Source organism: Balaenoptera acutorostrata, chromosome 5 (assembly GCF_949987535.1).
Source record: "Balaenoptera acutorostrata chromosome 5, mBalAcu1.1, whole genome shotgun sequence".
Taxonomy (NCBI): Eukaryota; Metazoa; Chordata; class Mammalia; order Artiodactyla; family Balaenopteridae; genus Balaenoptera; species Balaenoptera acutorostrata.
This window is the reverse complement of record NC_080068.1, coordinates 50,120,077-50,144,962: the sequence shown is the minus strand read 5'-3', so window position 1 is coordinate 50,144,962 and position 24,886 is coordinate 50,120,077. Positions and strand designations below refer to the sequence as shown.

At 39.8% G+C, this 24,886-nt stretch overlaps 1 protein-coding gene across 1 annotated transcript in view; it reads left to right on the top strand.

Annotated features, from left to right (window-relative positions):
• The window catches only part of FAM47E (family with sequence similarity 47 member E), a 31,500-nt gene extending 7,072 nt beyond the window's left edge, over nt 1–24,428 (top strand). The window contains exons 3-8 of the mRNA XM_007165568.3: nt 339–466; nt 6,714–6,864; nt 15,113–15,313; nt 20,061–20,216; nt 21,775–21,852; nt 24,105–24,428. Coding sequence (XP_007165630.2) covers nt 339–466; nt 6,714–6,864; nt 15,113–15,313; nt 20,061–20,216; nt 21,775–21,852; nt 24,105–24,170 — 780 coding nt within the window. The 3' untranslated portion in view covers nt 24,171–24,428. The remainder of the gene's footprint in view (nt 1–338; nt 467–6,713; nt 6,865–15,112; nt 15,314–20,060; nt 20,217–21,774; nt 21,853–24,104) is intronic.
• Nucleotides 24,429–24,886: the final 458 nt, after the last annotated feature.

The window sequence follows — 24,886 nt, the reverse complement described above, 5'->3', positions numbered from 1 at the left end:
GGAGGAAGAATGGATGGTGGGCAGTCAAATAAACAGAAATCCTCTAGAGACACTTTTTTCTGTGGGGCAGTGAGGTCCAGGTGGGCCCAGAGGCACTGTTCCATCTAGAGGAGATGGAACTTCAGTAAAAAGGCCACATAGCTAATGTCTAGGTGATGGACGTTTACCTGCAGCACCCAGTGCTGTATTTGCACTGGAATTGATGAACAGAATTGACCAACTGGAAAGGAAAAGGAAATGGACGACTAGGTCTATTCTGTTTTTGAATCAAGGGGCACCCTTTTCAGCTCATCTTTCTTTCCTCCAAAGTTGTTTTCTGTTTGTAACTCTTATTAAAGGTGCTGGAAGTGCTGGATCCTGACAGGAAGCTGGAGGACACATGGGGTTATTGTCAGGGCACCCGGAAAAGAATGAAGGAACCCACAAAACTTTTAAGAAAACGTTCTACCCAAGTCTACCTGGGGCGGTAAGTATCGTTCTTAACCTCTCGCTCATTCCTGTCCCGTGATGAAACATTCTAGTACAGATCTTCCTTGACTTATGGTGGGGTTATGTCTCCATAAGCCATGGTACATGGAAAATACCGTAAGTCAAAGATGCATTTAGTACACTTAACCTACCAAACATCATAGCGTAGCCTAGCCTACCTTATATGTGCTCAGAACACTTCCATTAGTCTACAGTTGGGCAAGATTATCTAACACAAAGCTTATTGTATAATAAAGTGTCGAATATCTCATGTCATTTATTGAATACAGCACTGAAGGTGAGAAACAGGATGTTTGTGTGGGTACAGGATGGTTGTAAGTGTATCGGCCGTTGGCCCTTGTGATCACGTGGCTGACGGGGAGCCGTGGTTCGCAGCCCAGCATCACGAGACAGTATCATCACTGCATATCACCAGCCCAGGAAAAGATCCAAATTCAAAATTCAAAGTGCATTTTCTAGTAAATGAACGTTGCTTGCTTCTACTCCATCATGAAGTAGAAAAATCGTTAAGTCGAACCATCATAAGTCAGTGACGATCTGTAGTTACCTTCTGAAAGCTTCTCATCTTTAGAATATTTTAGGAATAATTAAGAATCTTTAGAATAATTAAGAGAAGTAAAAGTAACTAAGTTCCTGAGGATGAGGGAAGGGAGCCTCGGGTCCCGCTTTGAATAGTGTTTACTTCATAAATGGGTGTGAATTAGCCAGCTATGGAGTGAGTACGGGTGTATCTGCGTGACTCTAGGACAGCTGTCGGAGAAGAAGAAAACTGCAGAAAACCTGATTGACTTTGATTAGCCCACAGTGGCTTTCTGCATTATCTGTGGCAGAAGCCCTTTTATTCAACAGGACTGAGACCAGTAGTTGGTTGAATAACCAACCAAACAAACCAACCAACCAAGAGGCTAGCATAGGGAAGTGTAGAAGGTGATACTTTAGTACTTGACACATTTTACTTTACCCTAAAACATAACTGTACATTCACTTGCTAGTCTTTTAATATAAAGCCTTTTTTGGAGTATGGGTCTGCTGCTTGGAGTTTCCCGGTCATCTTTTTTGCATAAACTACACCAGGAATGCCACCTTCATTGAACCTTTCCAAAGCACTAAGCTTAATTTTCAAAGAAACTGCTCTCTTTCATATCACACTTTTGTTTTCCCCATTCACATATTATTTAATTTAAAATGTAAATGCCATGATAAGTATACTTGACACAAACAGATTTGGGATATGCATTTGACTGTTGAAATTAATGAGATCACTGGCAGGCAGTGAAGCGTATGGGTGAACTAGAGGGCAGCCCAGCCACAGAACCCAGGCCACTTACATAGGACCCAGGACCACGGCCAGGGTGTTTGGAAGGGGCCACGGAGAGCTTTGCTAGTCTCACGAGTTAGCTACATGGAAGTGGAGTGAGAGAGAATCCACTGATTAATTATACATGTTGGTTAGGGTGGGACACGAGGTGACAGGAGCCCCACTGTTCTGGCCCCTTAGTGTACCCCTGGTCAGTTTGGGGAGAGCAACTGGGCAAACTCCTCTCAGCTCTGCCCTTCTACTGGAAAGCAAGACGGCCCATGGAGGCACGAGTTCTCCTCTCTTCCTTCCTTCTTGAGGGGAGCCCCACCCTGGTGCATGCTGCTGCTGCCCGGATGGGACAGTCTGCCCATTTCTGGATTTCAGTTAGCAAGTCCTCTTGGACCTGAACCCAAGTGCTCCAACATGGCTGCTGCCAGCGATAAAGGGGACATTTTGGCTTTTGTCTTTGCTCTTTGTGTTATTTTTCAGTGCTTAGAATGTGGGTGGGGAAGAGGGAGGAGTGTTGTAAGTAGGGGGTCACCTTGGAGACTCCAACAGTGTGGGTCAGTGTGGTCCTGTGAGCATCTTTGAATTCTTGACCCTCAGGGACCACTAGCTCATTCTATTTATGCAAAAAGATCAACAGTACTTATCAAGCACCTACTATGGGTCATGGTCAGTGCTAGGTTCTGAGGACGCAATGGTAAACAAGTTAGGACCCCATCCTCGTGGTGATTGCAGACTGGTGTGGAAGAAAGCATTAAATATCAAGGGCATCGAGTCTTTGTTCACAAAGCCATATGTTTATGAAATATTACTTTTCTTTTATTTCTATTTATATCTGACACCCAGCCCTCATCCCACTGAATAGCAAACATTCAGTCATGGTCATTTTTTGTAGTATAAGAAAGTGGGATAGGCCTCTAGCAATTGCAGAGGCAATTAGATTGATATTTCATTTCCTTCTGGTTTTGGGGACTCTTTCTTTTCTCAACCCTTGCTGTTTCTGTCACGCTCTGTGCATCCACCCCACTTTCCCCATCCCATCTCAACACCTACATAATTATTTCAGTGAGCTTGGGTTTCTACACAATATAAGATCTGTCTTTCACTTAGGCAGTTTTCTTAGTCAACCCTGCAAAAATCTCCAGGGCAAGACATTTCAAGCTAATGGGTTATCTACTTAAGAGCGGAGAAGGTAAAGTATAGAGAAAATGAACAAAATTAATGTGTTAATAAATTGTCACATCACAAAATGAATGTATAATTATATAATGGCGAGGGTCTTTTTGTCAGTGTATTCTCAGTTTCCTATGGCTGCTACACAAAGTAACACAAACTTGGTGGCTGAAAACAATAGAAATTTATTATCTTGCAGTTCTGAAGGCCTGAAGTCAGAAATCAGTATTACTGTGCTGAAATCAAAGTATCTGCAGGTACATGTTCTTCCAGAGGCTCTAGGGAATAATCTATCCCTTGCCTCTTTCAGCTTCTGTAGGCTTCCAGCCTTCCTTGGCTTGTGGCCATATCACTCCATTCCTCAAAGGGCAGCATCTTCAAATCTCTCCCTGCCCTGTCTTCACATCACCTTCTCCTCTGTGTGCATCAAATCTTCCTCTGCCTCTCTCCTATAAGGCACTGTGATGGCGTTTAGGGCCCACCTGGATAATCTCCCCATCGCAAACTCCTTATTTTAATCATATCTGTAAAGACTCTTTTCCACATAAGTAACCTTTAGAGGTTGCAAAGATTAGCACCTGATCTCTTTGGGAGCCATTAGCAGCCTCTCCCATCTTTAAAACAACTTTCTTTAACTATATAGTCTCTTCTTTCCTTTAGACCAGAACTCCTTGAAAGAGGTGTCCATACTCACTTCCTCTTTCATTCTTTCTTGAACGCACAGCAATCAGAACTCCACTGGATCTCCCTTGGGTCAAGGTCACCATTGGCCTCTATGTTACCTAATCAGTTCTCAGTGATCACCACTTGATGTAACAGTAGCAGCTGACACAATTGATATCATCTTTCTTGAAACACTTTTTCATTTTGTCTCTGGTACGTCCTCTTTCTTGGCTCTCCTCCTGCGTCATGCCCTCTCCCCAGTCTTCTTTTGCTGGTCCTTCCTCACCTTCTTTTTAACCTCGAAGTGCGTCAGTCTCTGACGTCTTCTTTTCTGCATGTTTACGCGATCTAAGTCACCTCATTCAGTCCATCTATGTATGGATGTTTAACATTTGCCTTTGAGTGTATAATTGGCATCTCAGACTCAACAAGTCCTAACTGAACTCTTGATTTCTTCCCCAAACCTACACCCGCTTCTGTCTTCTCCAGATCAGTAAATAGTAACTCCATTCTTCCAGTGGCTTTTGAAACAGTGGTTGCAATCTGACGAAAAATCCTAACGCCTTTACCTTTGAAATATACCTAGAATCTCACCTGTTCTACTACTGTCAGTCTATCCAAGATACCATCATCTCTTGCCTGGATTATTGGAATAGTTTACTAACTGGTCTCATGGCCTTCACCCAGCCCCCACCCTCTGCCCCAGTCTATTTGTTGCACAATAGATAAAGTGATTCTGTAAAAAACTTAAGTCATACAGTATCAGTCCTGTGCTCAAAATTCTCCAGTTGTTTACTTATTCAGAGTAAACTCCATAGTCCTTACAGTTGCCTCTCAAGTTCCTTATGATCAGGTTCCCATTGTCTCTTCAGGCCTCATCCTCTACTATCATATCCTTTAAGTACTCCTCTCCAGTCGCAGTGACCGATTTGTGTGCCTCATACATGCCTAGCACCAACCTCAGGGCCTTTGCACATGCTTTTCTTTTCTGCCTGGTGTCTGCATTGTTTGACATCTACATGGTTTACTCCCTTTCTTCTTTTGGGTCTCTGCTCAAAGATCACTTTGAGGGGCTTCCCTGGTGGCGCAGTGGTTGAGAATCCGCCTGCCAGTGCAGGGGGCACGGGTTCGAGCTCTGGTCCCGGAAGATCCCACATGCCGCGGAGCAGCTGGGCCCGTGAGCCACAATTGCTGAGCCTGCGCGTCTGGAGCCTGTGCTCCGCAACAAGAGAGGCCGCAATGGTGAGAGGCCCGCGCACTGCGATGAAGAGTGGCCCCCACTCGCCACAACTGCAGAAAGCCCTCGCACAGAAATGAGGACCCAACACAGCCATAAATAAATAAATAAATAAAATTTAAAAAAAAAGATCACTTTGAGATAACTTTTCTGTATAAATAAGAGCCCCCTGTCATCACTCTCCAACCCTCCTGCCCTGTTTTATTTTTCTTTATACCACTTATAATCACCTGGTACATATTTGTTTAGCTCTTTCCTATCTGTCTCTCCCTACTCAATTGTAAGCTCTGTGAGGACAGGGTCTTAACTTTATTTACAGCTGAATCCAAATGCCTAGAATGGTGCCTGGCACGTAGTTGGTGCCTAATAAATATTTGTTGAATGGATGGATGGATGAATTAATATATAGGTGCTATGAATAAAAGGTACAGGGTACTATGAATAAAATGTGGGTTCTGGGGACAGACTGTGTGAATACCTCCCTGAGGAAGTGGCATGTATGTTGAGACATAATGGGGATGAGAGAATGGAGTTGGCATTGCAGTCAGTTAGAATACCATGTACAAAGGCCCTGTGGCTGGATGGGAGCATGATAAATTCATGGGACTGAGAGGGGACCACTATGGTTGGAGCTCAGAGAGTGAGGGAGGGTGTAGTTACAGAAGAATCTGGAGAGATAGGCAAGGAACAGGCCGTGAAGAGCCCTGAAAACTGAGTTTAGACTTAGATCTTTACTGGAGGAGTAACAAGAAGCTATTGAACTCAAAAATCTTGTACCTGAATGTCCATAGCAGCATTATTCATTATAGCCAAAGAGTGGCAACAACTCAAATATCCATCAACCAACTGATGATGGATAAACAAAATATGGTCTCTCCATACAATGGAATATTATTCAGCCATAAAAAAGGAAGAAACTACTGATACATGCTGCAGCATGTAGGAAACTTGAAAACATTATGCTAAGTGAAAGAAGTCAGACATAAAAGATCATATATTATATGGTTCCATTCAGATAAAATGCCCAGAATTGGCAAATCCACAGAGACACAAAGTAGATTAGTGGTTTTTAAGAGCAGAGAGAATGGTGGGGGTGCGGAGATGAACAGTGACTGTTAATGGTTATGGGGCCTCTTTTTTTGGGGTGACGAAGATGTTCCAGAATTAGTGGTGATGGTTGCACAACTTTGTAAATATATGAAAGCAACTGAATTGTATACTTTGAAATGGTAAATATTAGGGTGTGTGAGTTATATCTCAGTATTTAAAAAGAAGCTATTGAAGAGGCTTAATCCAGGATGAAGGGTAGCTGCCTTTGATAAGACAAGATTTACATTTTGGGAATGGATTAGGGATTAGCAGTTAGGGCCTTAAGAGAAAATGCAGAGACCCCAGCAAGGAGCCTTTTGCAACAGTCCAGAGAAGGAGACAGAGTTAAAATCTACCAGATTTACTAATAGGCTGGATTTTAGGGCTGAGGGAGAGAGAAGGCAAGGATATCTCCTACTTGTCAAGACAGTCTTGACAGATTCCAAGCACTGTAATTTGGGTTTTTACCTGAAATAGGTCTTAAAAAATGGTACTCAAAATTTTAAAAAAATTAACTTACAGTGATAAAATTCTATATCAGCTTTAATTGTTCTAAATAAATATGATATACTTGTCTTTATGATATTGATAATGAGAATATGATCTTTGAAAAATATTAACATGTAATTTGTACAAGCTTGCAAGAGCCTGTTAAACATACTTGCATTATGAGCTCCTCCCCAAGATACTATTTGAAATCCACCTGGATTCATGGCGCTTTGTATTGTGATTCTTTGATGATCTCATTAACTTTAGTCCCAAGAAGACTCCTGTGTCACATCCAGGCCAATGGCTTTATGAAGAAAAGAAGCCAAGTGAAACAGATCTGCTCTGCAATGATGGTCCACTTCTTCACGAAAACGTACGCAAAGGAGTTAGCGACTTCTGCAGCTGGGCTGCTAAGTTTGTAAGTTACTGGTAATACTTACAAGTCGAGCTCAAAGTTGTTTTTGTTAAAAAACAGTGTTTGGATATAATCTAAGTCAAATAGGCAAAGTCGTAAAGGAATCTTTTGACTCTCCCACTGTTTAAAATAGAAATGTTTCTTGTAGGTGAAATTTCTGGAAAGTTTGCAAGCTTAAGGCCAATGTTTGAATGTTTATTGTTTATATGTACATTGCTGTTGTTTCAAATATATATATTTTAATTTTTAAATTTTTTAATTATTTTTTTAATTAGCTTTTTATTTTGGAATTGTTTTAGATTTACAGAAAAGTTTCAAAAATAGTAAGAAATTTCCCATATATCTCATGCCCAGTTCCTCCTATTAATAACATCTCTCATGTTAATAATTAGTATGGTACACTTGAAAAAATTAATGTGCCATTATCAATACATTTTTTTTGAATTTTATTTATTTTTTTATACAGTAGGTTCTTATTAGTCATCCATTTTAAACACATCAGTGTACACATGTCAAACCCAATCGCCCAATTCATCACACCACCACCCCCACCCCCCTGCCGCTTTCCCCCCTTCGTGTCCATACATTTGTTCTCTACATCTGTGTATCAGTTTCTGCCCTGCAAACCAGTTCATCTGTACGATTATTTTAGGTTCCACATATATGCGTTAATATACGATATTTGTTTTTCTGACTTACTTCACTCTGTATGACAGTCTCTAGATCCATCCACGTCTCTACAAATGACCCAATTTTGTTCCGTTTTACGGCTGAGCAATATTCCATTGTATATATGTACCACATCTTCTTTATCCATTCGTCTGTCGATGGGCATTTAGGTTGCTACCATGACCTGGCCATTGTAAATAGTGCTGCAATGAACATTGGGGTGCATGTGTCTTTTTCAATTATGGTTTTCTCTGGGTGTATGCCCAGTAGTGGGATTGTTGGGTCATATGGTAATTCTATTTTTAGTTTTTTAAGGAACCTCCATACTGTTCTCCATAGTGGCTGTATCAATTTACATTCTCACCAACAGTGCGAGAGGGTTCCCTTTTCTCCACCCCCTCTCCAGCATTTGTTGTTTGTAGATTTTCTGATGATGCCCATTCTAACTGGTGTGAGGTGATACCTCATTGTAGTTTTGATTTGCATTTCTCTAATAATTAGTGATGTTGAGCAGCTTTTCATGTGCTTCTTGGCCATCTGTATGTCTTCTTTGGAGAAATGTCTACTTAGGTCTTCTGCCCATTTTTGGATTGGGTTGTTTGTTTTTGTAATATTGAGCTGCATAAGCTGTTTATATATTTTGGAGATTAATCCTTTGTCCGTTGATTCGTTTGCAAATATTTTCTCCCATTTTGAGGGTTGTCTTTTCGTCTTGTTTATGGTTTCCTTTGCTGTGCAAAAACTTTGAAGTTTCATTAGGTTCCATTCGTTTATTTTTGGTTTCATTTCCATTACTCTAGGAGGTGGATCAAAAAAGATATTGCTGTGATTTATGTCAAAGAGTGTTCTTCCTATGTTTTCCTCTGAGAGTTTTATAGTGTCTGGTCTTACATTTAGGTCTATAATCCATTTTGAGTTTATTTTTGTGTATGGTGTTAGGGAGTGTTCTAATTTCATTCTTTTACATGTAGCTGTCCAGTTTTCCCAGCACCACTTATTGAAGAGACTGTCTTTTCTCCATTGTATATCCTTGCCTCCTTTGTCATAGATTAGTTGACCATAGGTGCATGGGTTTATCTCTGGGCTTTCTATCTTGTTCCTTTTATCTGTATTTCTGTTTTTGTGCCAGTACCCTATTGTCTTGATTACTGTAGCTTTGTAGTATAGTCTGAAGTCAGGGAGTCTGATTCCTCCAGCTCCATTTTTTTCCCTCGAGACTGCTTTGGCTATTCGGGGTCTTTTATGTCTCCATACAAATTTTAAGATTTTTTGTACTAGTTCCGTAAAAAATGCCATTGGTAATTTGATAGGGATTTCATTGAATCTGTAGATTGCTTTGGGTAGTACAGTCATTTTCACAATATTGATTCTTCCAATCCAAAAACATGGTGTATCTCTCCATCTGTTGGTATCATCTTTAATTTCTTTTATCAGTGTCTTATAGTTTTCTGCATACAGGTCTTTTGTCTCCCTAGGTAGGTTTATTCCTAGGTATTTTATTCTTTTTGTTGCAATGGTAAATGGGAGAGTTTCCTTAATTTCTGTTTCAGATTTTTCATCATTATTGTATAGGAATGCAAGAGATTTCTGTGCATTAATTTTGTATCCTGCAACTTTACCAAATTCATTGATTAGCTCTAGTAGTTTTCTGGTGGCATCTTTAGGATTCTCTATGTATAGTATCATATCATCTGCAAACAGTGACAGTTTTACTTCTTCTTTTCCAATTTGTATTCCTTTTACTTCTTTTTCTTCTCTGATTGCCATGGCTAGGACTTCCAAAACTATGTTGAATAATAGTGGTGAGAGTGGACATCCTTGTCTTGTTCCTGATCTTAGAGGAAATGCTTTCAGTTTTTCACCATTGAGAATGATGTTTGCTGTAGGTTTGTCGTATATGGCCTTTATTATGTTGAGGTAGGTTCCCTCTCTGCCCACTTTCTGGAGAGTTTTTTATCATAAATGGGTGTTGAATTTTGTCAAAAGCTTTTTCTGCATCTATTGAGATGATCATATGGTGTTTATTCTTCAACTTGATAATATGGTGTATCACATTGATTGATTTGCACATATTGAAGAATCCTTGCATCCTTGGGGTAAATTCCACTTGATCATGGTGTATGATCCTTTTAATGTGCTGTTGGATTCTGTTTGCTAGTATTTTGTTGAGGATTTTTGCATCTATGTTCATGAGTGATATTGGTCTATAGTTTTCTTTTTTTGTAGTATCTTTGTCTGGTTTTGGTATCAGGGTGATGGTGGCCTCATAGAATGAGTTTGGGAGTGTTCCTTCCTCTACAATTTTTTGGAAGAGTTTGAGAAGGATGGGTTTTAGCTCTTCTCTAAATGTTTGATAGAATTCGCCTGTGAAGCCATCTGGTTCTGGACTTTTGTTTGTTGGAAGCTTTTTACTCACAGTTTCAGTTTCATTCATTGTGATTGGTCTGTTCATATTTGTTTCTTCCTGGTTCAGTCTTGGAAGGTTATATCTTTCTAAGAATTTGTCCATTTCTTCCAGGTTGTCCATTTTATTGGCATAGAGTTGCTTGTAGTAGTCTCTTAGGATGCTTTGTATTTCTGCGGTGTCCATTATAACTTCTCCTTTTTCATTTCTAATTTTATGGATTTGAGTCCTCTCCCTCTTTTTCTTGATGAGTCTGGCTAATGGCTTATCAATTTTGTTTATCTTCTCAAAGAACCAGCTTTTAGTTTTATTGATCCTTGCTATTGTTTTCTTTGTTTCTATTTCATTTATTTCTGCTCAGATCTTTATGATTTCTTTCCTTCCACTAACTTTTGGTTTTGTTTGTTCTACTTTCTGTAGTTCCTTTAGGTGTAAGGTTAGATTGTTTATTTGAGATTTTTCTTGTTTCTTGAGGTAGGCTTGTATAGCTATAAACTTCCCTTTTAGACCTGCTTTTGCTGCATCCCATAGGTTTTGGATCATTATGTTTTCATTGTCATTTGTCTCTAGGTATTTTTTGATTTCCTCTTTGATTTCTTCAGTGATCTCTTGGTTATTTAGTAATGTATTGTTTAGCCTCCATGTGTTTGTGTTTTTTACGTTTTTTTCCCTGTAATTCATTTCGAATCTCATAGCATTGTGGTCAGAATAGATGCTTGATATGATTTCAATTTTCTTAAATTTACCGAGGCTTGATTTGTGACCCAAGATGTGATCTATCCTGGAGAATGTTCCATGCGCACTTGAGAAGAAAGTGTAATCTGCTGTTTTTGGATGGAATGTCCTATAAATATCAATTAAATCTATCTGGTCTATTGTGTCATTTAAAGCTTTTGTTTCCTTATTAATTTTCTGTTTGGATGATCTGTCCATTGGTGTAAGTGAGGTGTTAAAGGCCCCCACTATTATTGTGTTACTATCGATTTCCTCTTTTATAGCTGTTAGGAGTTGCCTTATGTTTTGAGGTGCTCCTATGTTGGGTGCATATATATTTATAATTGTTATATCTTCTTCTTGGATTGATTCCTTGATCATTATGTAGTGTCCTTCCTTGTCTCTTGTAACATTCTTTATTTTAAAGTCTATTTTATCTGATATGAGTATTGCTACTCCAACTTTCTTTTGATTTCCATTTGCATGGAATATCTTTTTACATCCCCTCACTTTCAGTCTGTATGTCCCTAGGTCTGAAGTGCGTCTCTTGTAGACAGCATATAGATGGGTCTTGTTTTTGTATCCATTCAGCAAGCCTGTGTCTTTTGGTTGGAGCATTTAATCCATTCACGTTTAAGGTAATTATCGATATGTATGTTCCTATGACCATTTTCTTAATTGTTTTGGGTTTGTTTTTGTAGGTCCTTTTCTTCTCTTGTGTTTCCCACTTAGAGAAGTTCCTCTAGCATTTGTTGTAGAGCTGGTTTGGTGGTGCTGAATTCTCTTAGCTTTTGCTTGTCTGTAAAACTTTTGATTTTTCCACTGAATCTGAATGAGATCCTTGCTGGGTAGAGTATTCTTGGTTGTAGGTTCTTCCCTTTCATCACTTTAAATATGTCATGCCACTCCCTTCTGGCTTGTAGAGTTTCTGCTGAGAAATCAGCTGTTAACCTTATGGGAGTTCCCTTGTATGTTATTTGTCATTTTTCCCTTGCTGCTTTCAATAATTTTTCCTTGTCTTTAATTTTTGCGAATTTGATTATTATGTGTCTCGGCGTGTTTCTCCTTGGATTTATCGTGTATGGGACTCTCTGTGCTTCCTGGACTTGGATGGCAGTTTCCTTTCCCATGTTAGGGAAGTTTTCTACTATAATCTCTTCAAATGTTTTCTTGGGTCCTTTCTCTCTCTCTCTTCTCCTTCTGGGACCCCTATCATGCGAATGTTTTTGCATTTAATGTTGTCCCAGAGGTGTCTTAGGCTGTCTTCATTTCTTTTCATTCTTTTTTCTTTATTCTGTTCCACAGCAGTGAATTCCACCATTCTGTCTTCCAGGTCACTTATCAGTTCTTCTGCCTCAGTTATTCTGCTATTGATTCCTTCTAGTGTAGTTTTCATTTCAGTTATTGTATTATTCATCTCTGTTTGTTTGTTCTTTAATTCTTCTAGGTTTTTGTTAAACATTTCTTGTATCTTCTTGATCTTTGCCTCCATTCTTTTTCCGAGGTGCTGCATCATCTTCAGTATCATTATTCTGAATTCTTTTTTTGGAAGGTTGCCTATCTCCACTTCATTTTTTTGTTTTTCTGGGGTTTTATCTTGTTCCTTCATCTGGTACATAGCCCTCTGCCTTTTCATCTTGTCTATCTTTCTGTGAATGTGGTTTTTGTTCCATGGGCTCCAGGATTGTAGTTCTTCTTGCTTCTGCTGTCTGCCATCTCATATATTTTTTAAAGTGGCTCTCTGCACCCAACTTTATTGAGATACAGTTGACATATAACATTGTGTAAGTTAAGGTATACAATGTGATCATTTGATACATGTATATAGCGCAAAATGATTACCATGGTCTGGTTAGTTAACAAATCCATCACCTCACATAATTACCTCTGTTTGTATGAGGTGAGAACATGTAAGATCTACTATCTTAGCAACTTTCAAGTATATAATACAGCTTTGTTAACTAGAGTCACTATGCTGTACAGTAGATTCCCCAGAACTTACTCATCTTATAACTGGAAATTTGTACCCTTTGGGCAACATCTCCCCATTTCCCCCACCCCATTGTTTCATATTTTAATCTTATATTTCAATGTTAGGACCGTCTTTTCTCTCTGTCCTTACCTCCTTCTTCAATTCATTTTTCTCAATTATATTTATCTGTAAGTACTTGGAAAGCTATGCTTAACTACAGTTGTTACGAAAAGTATTTGACATGAAGAGACTTTTGACTCAGTTATCAAGTTCTTTTCTTGCCCTCCTTCTAAGAACCTTTTTAGTTACCTATTCCTGTCCCTGAGTCCCTGTAGATGTCTAGTTTCTTGATTTTTTTCCCTGGATTTAAGACTTTCTAGAATTTTCAATCCCCCCCCCCCCCATTTTTTGAGTTTATTAGTCAGTTTTAGTCAATATATTATTTTGGACTATTTCTTTGGCAAGTGATATAATTCAGATTAGATTAAGTGAGAAAAGGGAATCATCCAGAAGTATTCGGAGCTTCAGGCACAGCTGGATCTGGGTGCTAAAATGTTTTTAGGTGCTCTCCCTATCACTTAGCTACTCTCCTCTGACTACACGTTCCTGTAGTCTTTCCCTAAGAGATACCAAAAGTATTCACTAAATTTTCCAAGCTTATATCCCACCAGGCAACAACCTAATGTGGGAAAAGAGCAACCTTTTTCCCATAGGGAAAAGTCCAGGGCTTACTCTCACCAGACTAACCTGGGTCACACCTGTGCCTGAATTATCCACTATGAGTAAGGAGATGGAATATGCTCATTGACTGGTCTAGGTCACACGTCCAACCCTGAGGCCAAGAGGTGGGCATGTCCAGCCCATTTGCAACAGACTGACTGAAAGTGGTGGAGGGAGGCTCCCCAGAGGGTGACTGGAGTAGGCATGCTGGACAGGGTAGGTGATGCCCACTCTACCACTGCTTGTCTACAAGCTGACTGGATGGGATTGCCTGAGTCCCAGCCCTTCCACTTCTCCCATTCCTACTGCTGGAGACTATTCCTCTTTTGAGGCAGAAGTGTAAGGAACCCTAGGATAATAGTTTAGTTCCTCTGGTAACCAGCCTTATTTTCAGTCCCTTATGACCAAGGTCCCATAACTGTCATACTACTTTGGTCTCGATCACATCACCCTGTGGTATTTTCTCCATAGCACTGGTTTATACTTTCCTTCCATGTTGTTTATTTTTTTTTTACCTCATTGATTCTGCTTGCTCTAGTTTATACCCCTGACTCGATTTAATGACCCCTGTCTATAAATTTCACTCCAACATCAGCTTCAGTTGCTAATGACCTCATTCTCTATATTCCCCAACTTATATATTCCAAAGTAGGATTGTGTTGAGCCTGTAGAGCAGGAAAAAATAATATTCCTTTTATTCTTCTAAGTTCTCTCTGGGATCTCTATAACTAAAAACAGATTAACAAGAGAAAAACAAACAGAAGTTTATTAAGAAGTATACCTCATGTATACATGGGAGATACCCAGGGAAAAATGACTAACTCTCCTAGGTGGCTTAGAATTCAGGCTCAAATACCAACTTCCAACAAAGACAAAGAGAGAAAGGTGTGGGGAGTCAGTAATGGGGAGGTGACCAGGAAGAAATAGGAGAACAAGAGTATGGTTTATTATGCAGATTTAAATGGGTGCCTTTTCCTTTGCTAAGAGTGTCTTATGATTTAAAGTCTTCCTTCTCTTCCTAGAATGGAGAGGGAGACAGCCTTACAAGTGGAGATTTTTTTAATAAATGTAAATTTCACTTAAAGGGTGACTTCTACTCCGTTTCTAGATCGTTTCCTGCGTTGTCTGCTGTTTCTCAAAATCATCAGCTCAAAATAAGCCTTAAGCCAGAGGCATATTTTGGGGTGCTATATTCTACTATCCTTCAAATCTAAGTTATCTTTCAGCCATATCATAGATCCACAGTCAGCCTACAGATTAGGGGCTCTTAATGTGCCCATCTGTACTCCTGCCAGCTATGGCTGGGGGAGGGGAGGTGGGTTTGTTCTGTGCACAAAACATGGCTGACTAAAAGGAGCCCACGGCTTCAGTAGGAGCCCCGAACAGGGCAGCTTCCCGTGTAAGGGACTGTGGGCAGAACACACACTAACATTTCTAGACATGTCTGGAAAATACCTCTAAAGATGTTCCTACTATAAAGTGTTGGAGATGTTTGCTTTTGATCAAACAGACTGAATTTTCCTCAGCACCACTATCTCCCTCAGGACTCACTGCTTCTTGTAGGTCCTAAGTTGTCTCTTAATGCACTGACAAAGCTCTCCAGACCCCAAATACTTCTTGTCTCCTATAAACGGTGACTGAGCACTTTCTACCTCTCCTTTAAACTACCTCTCTCTTCTCCGGCCATGGTCGAATACCTCCTGTAGATTAAAGAAGGAAGAAGGAGCATTTCACCATTTGTCCCTGACTCATGCCCTGTGCTATTCTTCCAGGGGGGCCTGAACATTGATGAGGAGTTCATCCTGAAACAGTTTAACATTGACTATCAGAGCAAACCAAGCTATAATGTGCTCCATACAATGAGACCCAACCAGGTTCCTCTGGAGCTAAAGAAAAGGATTGGCCTAAATAAACTGCAGGAGCCACAGTTTTTCCAGAAACTACACTATGAGCAGAGACTTCAGAAACCACAGGTAACTGCAAAAAGGGAGAAGACTGAGAATCAAAGGAAATTAAATTGTATTAAAATAGTAAATGTTCTTGACTTCTGGTACTTCAGAAGGCACTGACCTTTTTCAGTAAAATTCTTGAAAGTTTTTTGATGTTTAATATTTGTAAAAAATACAATAAACAAACAAACATTTGTTAAATGAATGAATATTTAATACATCTTAAAAAGTCAGTTATACAAACAAGGCAGGCCATTCAGCATTATTGTTAATATCTGAACAGTCATTATTTCTCTCTTTATGTGTTTTATATGTTGAGACAACCTCTTTGTGTGTTTTATATGTTGAAATCTATCTCTTTATGTGTTTTACATGTTGCAATTCTAATAGTCAGTAGAAGTATACATGAATGTTTATTACTGCAAGAGTAAAATGCTGCAGTTAACAATTGTGAACACTGTGTATGTCCAGAGAATTCTTGAATTTTTATGGCGGTCTTTTCGACCACAGACCATCATTCTTGACCACATGCTTGCCTGATAATTAACAAATCGCTCAGTTTCCCAGCACCAATTTCCTGTGAAGACAGAACAAGGAAGCAGAGAGGAGAAAAAACAAGCTATGTTCTAAAGGGAAGTACTATGGGCCCCTAAGTACTTTTCTACACAATGTGTTAGTGCAAATAGATATACACAAGTCAAATTGTGCCAGTCCAACAACAGATTTACGTGCCTAATTGGTGGTTGGGAGTGGGGAGATTATAGAGTTAGTTTCTCTGGAAGTGAAGATAATAATTTCCCTCTGTCTTTTACACATAATCTTTGATACTATATTTCCAATATTTTTGACATACTAACTTTGTCCTTTCATAATTGAACATGATCAGCTGACCTATTTTTACATTCATGATGTTTTCCATCTTTGACTCTGTTGCATAAAGTTTATGAAAACTATGTATTCCATCACTAATTCAGCACTTTAAATTTTCCATTCTCCTCTCATCTTTCTAAAGGGTAAAATGCAGAATGGGGCTGGACAGGCAAATTATATCCATGTGGTTCAGGCACATGGGGCCTGAACCACTGCTTGTTCTGAATCTGGGCTGAATGAAATTGCTCAATTCTCTGTATTTACAAATAATTGCACAAATGCTGCTTTATAAAGCATGATGGTTATTGCCAAAATCGAACTTTTGACTGGCCGATGGAGGATCACTATGCAAAAGTTCAAATAGATTTCCACAGAGTATCATTTTCCTTCCGCCTGAAGGACTTCCTTTAATATGTCTAGTGTAGATCTGCTGGCGATGAATTCTTCCAGCTTTTCTATGTCTGAAGATATCCTTGTTCTTCCTTCATTTTTAAAGATATTTTTGTGGGTATAGAATTCTAGGTTCAAAGTTTTTTGTTTGTTTTTAGTCCTTTAAAAACGTTGCTCCACCATCCTCTTGGTTGTGTTGTTTCTGATGAGAAATCTTATGTCATCCTTATCTTTGTTTTTCTGGACATGTTTTTTTCTTGGCTGCTTTTAATACTTTCTCTTTGTCACTGGTTTTGAGTAGTGTGATTATTATACACATTGGTGTATATGTCTTCATGTTTCTTGTGCCTGGAAAAGTTTGATCCTTTTGGGTCTTGCTTTTAAGAACTGTTGAGAAGGGTCAAAATAATGTTTAGTCTAGGGCTAACTCCCTACTACTGACGCAAGACCCTTCTGTGTATTCTACCCAGTATCCTGTGAATCTTTGAGTTTCCGAGGAGGGAAGAGGCCCTGGCCCTGTGTGCATGCAGGACACTGTTCTCTCTAATCCTTTTGGTTAGTTCTTTCCCAGACCTCAGGTGGTTTCCTCCCAAACATACGCAGATGGAGACCCTCTGCAAACCTCTGTAGGTCCCCCTCTGTGCAGCTCTTTCCTTTCTGTTACTCTGTGCTGCAAACTTTAGCTGCCTTGGTCTTCCTGGCTTCTCAGTTCTGTCTTCTCAACTCAGAAAGTCCACTAGGTTCCTGCTGGGCTCCTCCTCCTGCTCTGTGGCCTGGGAACTCTCTGAAGACAGTGAACTGGGGCAGTTGGGGGGCTTATCTCATTTTCTTTTTGCCTCTCAGGGATCACTGTCCTTTGCTATTTGATGTCCAGTGTCTTATAAACATATATATATATATATATATATATATATATATATATATATATATATATATATATATTTATATATATATATATATATTTATATATATTTATATATATTTATATATATCCATATTTTGTTTTTTGGTTGTTGCAGGTGGAAGGGTAGATCTGGTCCCTATTCCAGGGATGGAATCTCCATCTTTATTTTCTTATTCCACATACTCTCAGGCCTGTTATCCTCTGCTCTTTGATGTTCTTTAAAACTCTGAGCTTTTCGACTACCTTACCTTTGCTCACAGTATTCTCTCTGCCTGATGTGCCCCTCTTCTCATGTCTACACTCTTACATCTTCCTTTAGACACAGGTCAGATGCCAATTTTTCCGTGGAGCTTTCTCCAGGTCCTTCAGTTGACATTAATTTATTCTTACCTCTAATCTTTCACAGCAGTTTGTGCCTCTATTGCAGCATATTTCTCTTTGCCCTATATATTCATTCATCCATTTATTTATACATTAATTCAACAAACACTTCTGAGCATCTGTTACTATGTGCCGAAAAGTGCTGGGAGCAAATGAAGGACTGTTGTTTCCTGCATTTAAGGAGCTTACGGTCTAGTGAGGTCAATGGATAAATGACTAACTATAATGAAATGATGTCATGGTTCATCCGGGTTGTAGGAAGAAGTAACCGGTTCCACCATGCGTGGGCTGAGGGTGGTACAGTTAAGACTTCACAGACGAAATTATGTTTGTACTGAATCTTGAAAGATCACCAGGTACCCAGCAACCTAACGTAGTCCAGAGCTCAAGTTCTTTAGTGGAGCAGTATGTAGATTGCGTTCCTCTCCCTTCCTTTCTTTTTTCCTCTCTTTCCTCTCCTACCCTCCTTCCTTTAATTCAGTGGTTCTCAGCCAGGGCAATTTTGTCCCCCTTCCCACCCCCGCACCCCACCAGGGATATTTGGCCACGTTGGAGATGACATTTTTGGTTGTCACAATTTGGAGATGCTACTGGCATCTAGTGGGTGGAGACCAAGAATGCTGCTTAACATCTTACAATGCACAGGACAGCACCTCTGCCCCCCACCTCCAACAAAGAATTATCCAGCTCAAAATGTCAATAACGCTGAAGTTAAGAAACCTTAGGCACCTGTTGCGTCCTAAGTATTGTTCTAGATGCCAGGGGGATGTAGCAGGGAACAAGCTCAGAAGCTTACATTTTAGAAGGTGAGAGGTGAGACAACAATCAGAAAAATATACAGCATATCAAGTGGCGATAAGTGCTGTTCAGAAAAATGAGGCAGGGAATGAAGGCAAGCAGTGTTGTGAGGGGTTACCGTTTTTGACTTGGGTGGTCAGGGAAGATACAACTGAAAAGATGACCTGAAATAGGTAAGAGTGAGCCATGTGGGTGTCTTGAGGAAGAGCATTATGGAGAGGGAACAGTGAGTGCAAAGGCCCTGAGGCAGCAGTGTGATAGGTGCTCTAGAAATAGCAAGGAGGTCAGTCTGCTTGGAATGGAGGGATCATAATGCTGAATCCAGCTCTGAGAAGGGATTTCCCTCCCCTCTGCTCTGTCCCATCATCTCTGCTTCAGGCAGGTGTTTCTGGCTTGACTCTAGAATGGCCACACGTTCCACCTCATAGTTAATATATGAGTGAGAAGAGGGAGGAGCAGGGTCTTTGTGTTTCATGTTTCTTTGTCCTACACAAGCGTCAGACCTCCTTTCATGATGAGACAATGAGCGGGTATTGCATCACAGCATCAGGCTGTGAACCAACAGATGCACTTCTGAGGAATGGGAGAAAGAAAGGAAAGACATCTCTTCCTCCCCCTCTTTCTCTCTTCCAATTAAAGAGGCAAGAGGAACTTCCCTGGCGGTCCAGTGGTTGAGACTCCACGCTCCCAATGCAGGGGGCCCGGGTTCAATCCCTGGTCAGGGAACTAGATCCCGTATGCTGCAACTAAGAGTTTGCATGCTGCAACTAAAAAGATCCCGCATGCCACAACTGCAGATCCCACACACAGTGGCAACTCAGACGTGGTGCAGCCAAATAAATAAATAAATACATAAATATTTTTTAAAACTTAAAAAAATAAAGAGGCAAGAGACTGGTGTTGAATAGCATTTGGATCAAAAGTAGTGTACCATTTACAAAGCTGAGTACAGAGCTGGGCTGAGAGAGAGGCTGATAACTTATTATTTTGGTTGACTGAGTATTGTTGAAGGTCATTACCCTTCACTGAAATATGTGATTCTTACAGGAGTTCTAGCTGCTTTACATAATTCTCTCCTTTAGTCTTCCCAACAACCCTATGGGGTAGATACTATTATCTCTATTTTACAAATGAAGAGTTTAACTAACTTGTCCATGGACTCATAGCTACTAAGTGGGGAAGGCTGGATTTGAGCCCAGGTTTGTCTAAATCCAAAAGCCATGCTTAACTACCACATTATTTTCTCAGTCATGAACTTTTCCTGTTACCTTTGTAAATCAAAGCACACTGAAACTTCATAAAATACTTTGGCAAGGAATAACCATAAATTAAAAATAAATGATACTGCTTTCATAAGCTAAATCTTAGGTTTATTGAAATGACAAACCAAACAAACTAATGAAATTGGGAATTATGTTATTTCTACAGAATCCTTATAAACCAAAGTGGGTAAAGATGAGGTACGGAGCATGGTATCTGAACACCAAGTTGTGGAAAAAGCAAAGAGCCGATGAACCTTTGGTTGACCCCAAGGCCTTACGTAAAGCTCAAGATGAGAATATTAAAAAGGAGCTATGGGAACAGGTATGTGTATATGCTGAGACTTGATCATCTGAGATGAAGGTTGTCACAGTGCAAATGCCACCTCATACTGAAGTCAATTCACAAGATGTGGGTGCAGCCGTGTGCTGGTAAGGGACACTATGATGACATGGCTGTCTTGCTGGAAACACATGACTTTTGACTATTCTTGATTGAGTTCATTTGGAAGGTGAAATGGTCTTAAAGAACTGAATTACAATGATATAAACTTCTACATCCCAAATTTTAAATTCCAATAAATAAAAAGAAAAACCAAATGAATGCATGAATACGCCTAAGATGTTGGGACTGGATCAAATCTTTTTTGATTATCATGCCCTTTGGAGTTAAGATCTAAAATTTGTGGATATATATTGAGTAGGAAAACACTCCCGTTTCTTCCTCTACCGCTCTCAATTCTGGTCAGCAAATGTGTCGGGGTTTTTTCCCCACACCAAGCAATTCTCTAATTCCCTGACACCAGCTGGATGTCCTACAATTTTACTCAATTCTGACATCACCTACCTGGAGAGAGCATCAGATCCCACAGGTTAAGGGCTCAGTCCCACAAAACTGCCCCCACTGCAAATGCCAGTCTCAAGTCCAGGTTGTCACCTGTGCTTCTGGCTGACTGGCTATAAATCAGAGGTTCACATGACGCCCTCCTTGAGTTTGATCATCTGCTAGAACAGCTCACAGAACTCAGGAAAACAGTTTACTTACAATCTAGTACGATTACCAGTTTATTATAAAGAGGTACACTCAGGAGCAGCCAGATGGAAGAGATGCATAGGGTAAGGTATGTGGGGAGGGGCTTGGAGCTTCCTTGCCTTCTCCAGGTACCTTTACATGTTCACCGACCTGGAAGCTCTCCAAACCCCCTCCTTTGGGTTTGTATAGAGGCTTCATTACATTGGTGTAATTGATTACATCATTGGCCATTAGTGATTAATTCAACCTCCAGCTCCTCTCCCCTCCCTGGAGTTGGGGAGGTGGAGCTGAAAGTGCCAACCCTCTAATCACGTGGTTGGTTTCCCTGGCAACCAGCCCCCATCTTGTAGCTATCTAGGGGCTTTCCAAAAAACACTTCATTAAGATAAACTCCAATGTGGTTGAAAGGGGCTTGTTATGAATAAGGAAAGACTCTCACCATTGTGGCTCTCATCACTTAGGAAGTTCCATGGGTTTTAAGGCCTCTGTGCCAGGAATGGGAAGAAGACCAAATATCTCTTATTATAAATCACAGTATCACAATTATTAATCTCAAATAGATTAGATTCCGGACATCCTAGGTCAATAATGATCTAATTGATAAAACGTGTTGCTTATCCTTGATACAAGGGTAAGAAAAAGAACAGAGAAAGGAGAGAAAGTTGGATATCTTTTGAAAGTCTTTGTATTCATCAACTTCTGAACGTTATTTACACACATATTCCTAAATGAGAAGGCAATCGTTTAAAATAACATACTTGATAAACGGCTAAGTGCTTTTAATTAGGACAAATATGAAATCAAGCTTCTGACAGCTGACCAGTTTTTTAAAGTGTGGACCCTCTTTTAGGAGGAGTTACTCGCAGACCTTCATGGAACAATTGCCTTTAAGGATTTCGTTCTGAGCAGGGGCTACAGGATGCCGAGTGTGAGTAAAGGGTCGGAAAGACCTCGGAAAGACCTGCTGAGGGGCTCACAGTTGTTGATGGGAAGGGGTCAGCACCCTGACAAAATCAAAATACTTCTTCTATAGGGACACACCAGGACTCAGCCCTGGGAGAAGGGGTGTGCTTTCCCCAGACAGGGACCCACAGATGGGATTTGGCGTTCTGCTCTTTTCATTCTGCCTGTTTGGCTCCTGCTGTCAGAGGTGCTATCTCCCTGCTGACTCACCTTCCTTGGGTTTGGCCTTAACGGGGCCAAAGTGAAAGGGATCCACATGCAGGGCGTGAGCCTGCTACTAAAACAATGAATTCTCCAGGAAGTGTCAAGTCTCCTTCACTTCTACTTCTAAGGAGCCGGGCTGGGGTCAGGACGAAGTGGAGCTGGGAGTCACAGGACTATTATTGTGCCATCGGTGGGGTACATGAGGACGCAGACTAGGGCAAAAGGCCACTTCCCGGGCAGCCCTGCAGCCTCTTCTGTCTTTTTCCCACCTTGTCTTTCCCCCTCCCTGAGCTTGTGCTGCTGGCCCCCCCACCTCCCACGTGGAGGGCTCCCCCGGGAGGCCACAGATAACAAGAGTGGGGTGGGAGGCTGGCAGAGCAGACCGCTTAGCAGGAGGCCCTGCAGCCTGGAGATCTGTCCCCAGACCAGCCCTGCCACCGTGGCAGGAAGCCAGCTGGGCCTGGGGCCCAAGTCGTGGCTGATAAGTTCTGTGTTTGTCCAGCGTCCCCTGTGCTCACAGCCCGTGGAGTCATTAGGCGGACATGCAGCCAAGATGGTAGAAGTCCCTGGAACTAGGATACTGGATTTCTTTTTTTCCAAGAGCGATAGAACTAACAACAGCTTACCCTTCCTGGCAAATAGATATATTGACCAATCTCAGATCCAGACTTGTTCAAAGTTAAATCAGGCGATGTGAAGGGAAAGTCGAGAGTATGATAATAGACTAATGGGCTAGAAGATTCCATTATAGAACTAGGATGAAACCTCTCCCATAGTTTTGAGCATGAACAATGGGCCTATGTAAGTATATTTTATACGCTTAGATATAAGTATATATCTTATATATAAGATACTTATATATAAGTAAGATATAGTTAATATACTTACACACATTTTTGTACTTAGGTATTTATGTAACTGCCTCATCTGCATATATGGCCTACATAAGTATATTTTATATATTTATATGTATAATAGATAAAATATGCTTATATATTTTATATAACATAATTGTATATATGATTATATATTTATATAATACACACAAAATTATACTTAAGCATAAATATAATTATGTGATATATATGTGTATATACAGACACACACACACACACATATATATTCTTCTTGCCAAGGAGATATATGTATATACATATATATCCCTATTTGCTCTTGACATTATAGTGACTCAATAGTTTTTTCTTTAGTGGCAAAAGAGGTTTTTTTTTTCATTTTGATTTGTCCCCTGTTGGTTTAATCCATTCTGTTGCTGAACATTTAGTTCAATTTTGGGCAGAAGGAAACATGCCTGACTCACTGGTTACTCTTTTAGCTGCATCAACTAAAGACAGGTGATGCCCCTGGCTATGGCTGAGTCCCCTGAGAACACCTGTCACTCAAAACCCTGGAATATTTTCTCCCTTTATTCTTACATCCTATATCCTCTATTTTATCAATAGGATTTCAACTAAAAGAGGGGGGGGGGAATCTATGATGGTAATTACCTATCTATCTATATATAAAATCATTACTTATTTAAATTTATATGTGAGCATTCATTCTCTTTCTGCTCCCTTAAATGTCTATGTACACCTTGTATACATACATGTTTATGTATGTTACATGAGCATACATACTTATATACACATTCCAGTATCTGCTGCTGGATTAACTGTGCATTACCTACAGCTTCATTCCCTCGGCTACACAGAAGTCCCAGGCCTCTAATAGCAGAGATGAGCAGCACAAGGCTGTACTGAGCTGGGCTGGGCTGGACTTGGTCACAGAAAAAGCGTGAATTATATCTAGATATTTCTGATGGTGTGCAACTACCTTCCAAAGTCCACCACCTCGCATGGTCTAATCATCGACATCAGATTTTGGGTCCTATCAGGATATACATCAGAGTGTGAGATTGTGAATTCGGGTATGGTAGTGGTTGTGACTAGACTGTACAATTTTCATTTGCCAATTTAAAGGAGTTTCCCTCATCTTTTTTTTTTTTTTTTTTAGTTCCTTGAGAAGATGTATATGAGGAAGGAATGTAAATGTGAGTGTAACAAGACTTCTGTAAAATAACTCAAGCATGGAAGAATCTTGGGAAGATGATTAGACAGATTTCATTTACTATATACTTGGCTATTTCTCTCTCTCTTTAAACATTAAACAAAATTTATGATGAATGTCCCACCATAGCTGTACAATTTTGACTTGGTAACATCCATAAAATTTATAACTAATACTTGCAAACATTTCAGAATAGTCTTCTGCTTCAGTTAATCAATATTTTATATATTTTATCAACCGTGAGATCAATTTCATATTTGGTATTCTAACATTTTGGTAGCATTGTCAATATTACATAGTTATATCAACTATTTGTAAAAATAAATAAAACCATAAAAAAGCAGAATTGCTCTATTTCATTTTCCCAGAGTATTATTTTCCCTGGTTTTGAGTGAATAGCTCCTTTACTCTTTCTTTACAATATAATTTTCTTTCATTTTGAATTAAGCTTACTGAGGGTTTTTTGGCATGTTAATCTTGATAATAAATGTGTACCTATAATATAAGGTCATGGGTCATAAAGTTTAATGGAAACTCAAGATGACATATTTCTACATTAAATTTTTAAAAATTATTTTATTTAACATGTTAATGCTCATGTTAGGAAAATTAGAAAATATAGACTAACAAAAAGAACGTAGAAAATACAAATACTTCCTATAGAGTCAGCAGTAACCACTCTTTACTCATTGGAATGCATCCTTCCAGATCTTTCCCTCTGAAATACA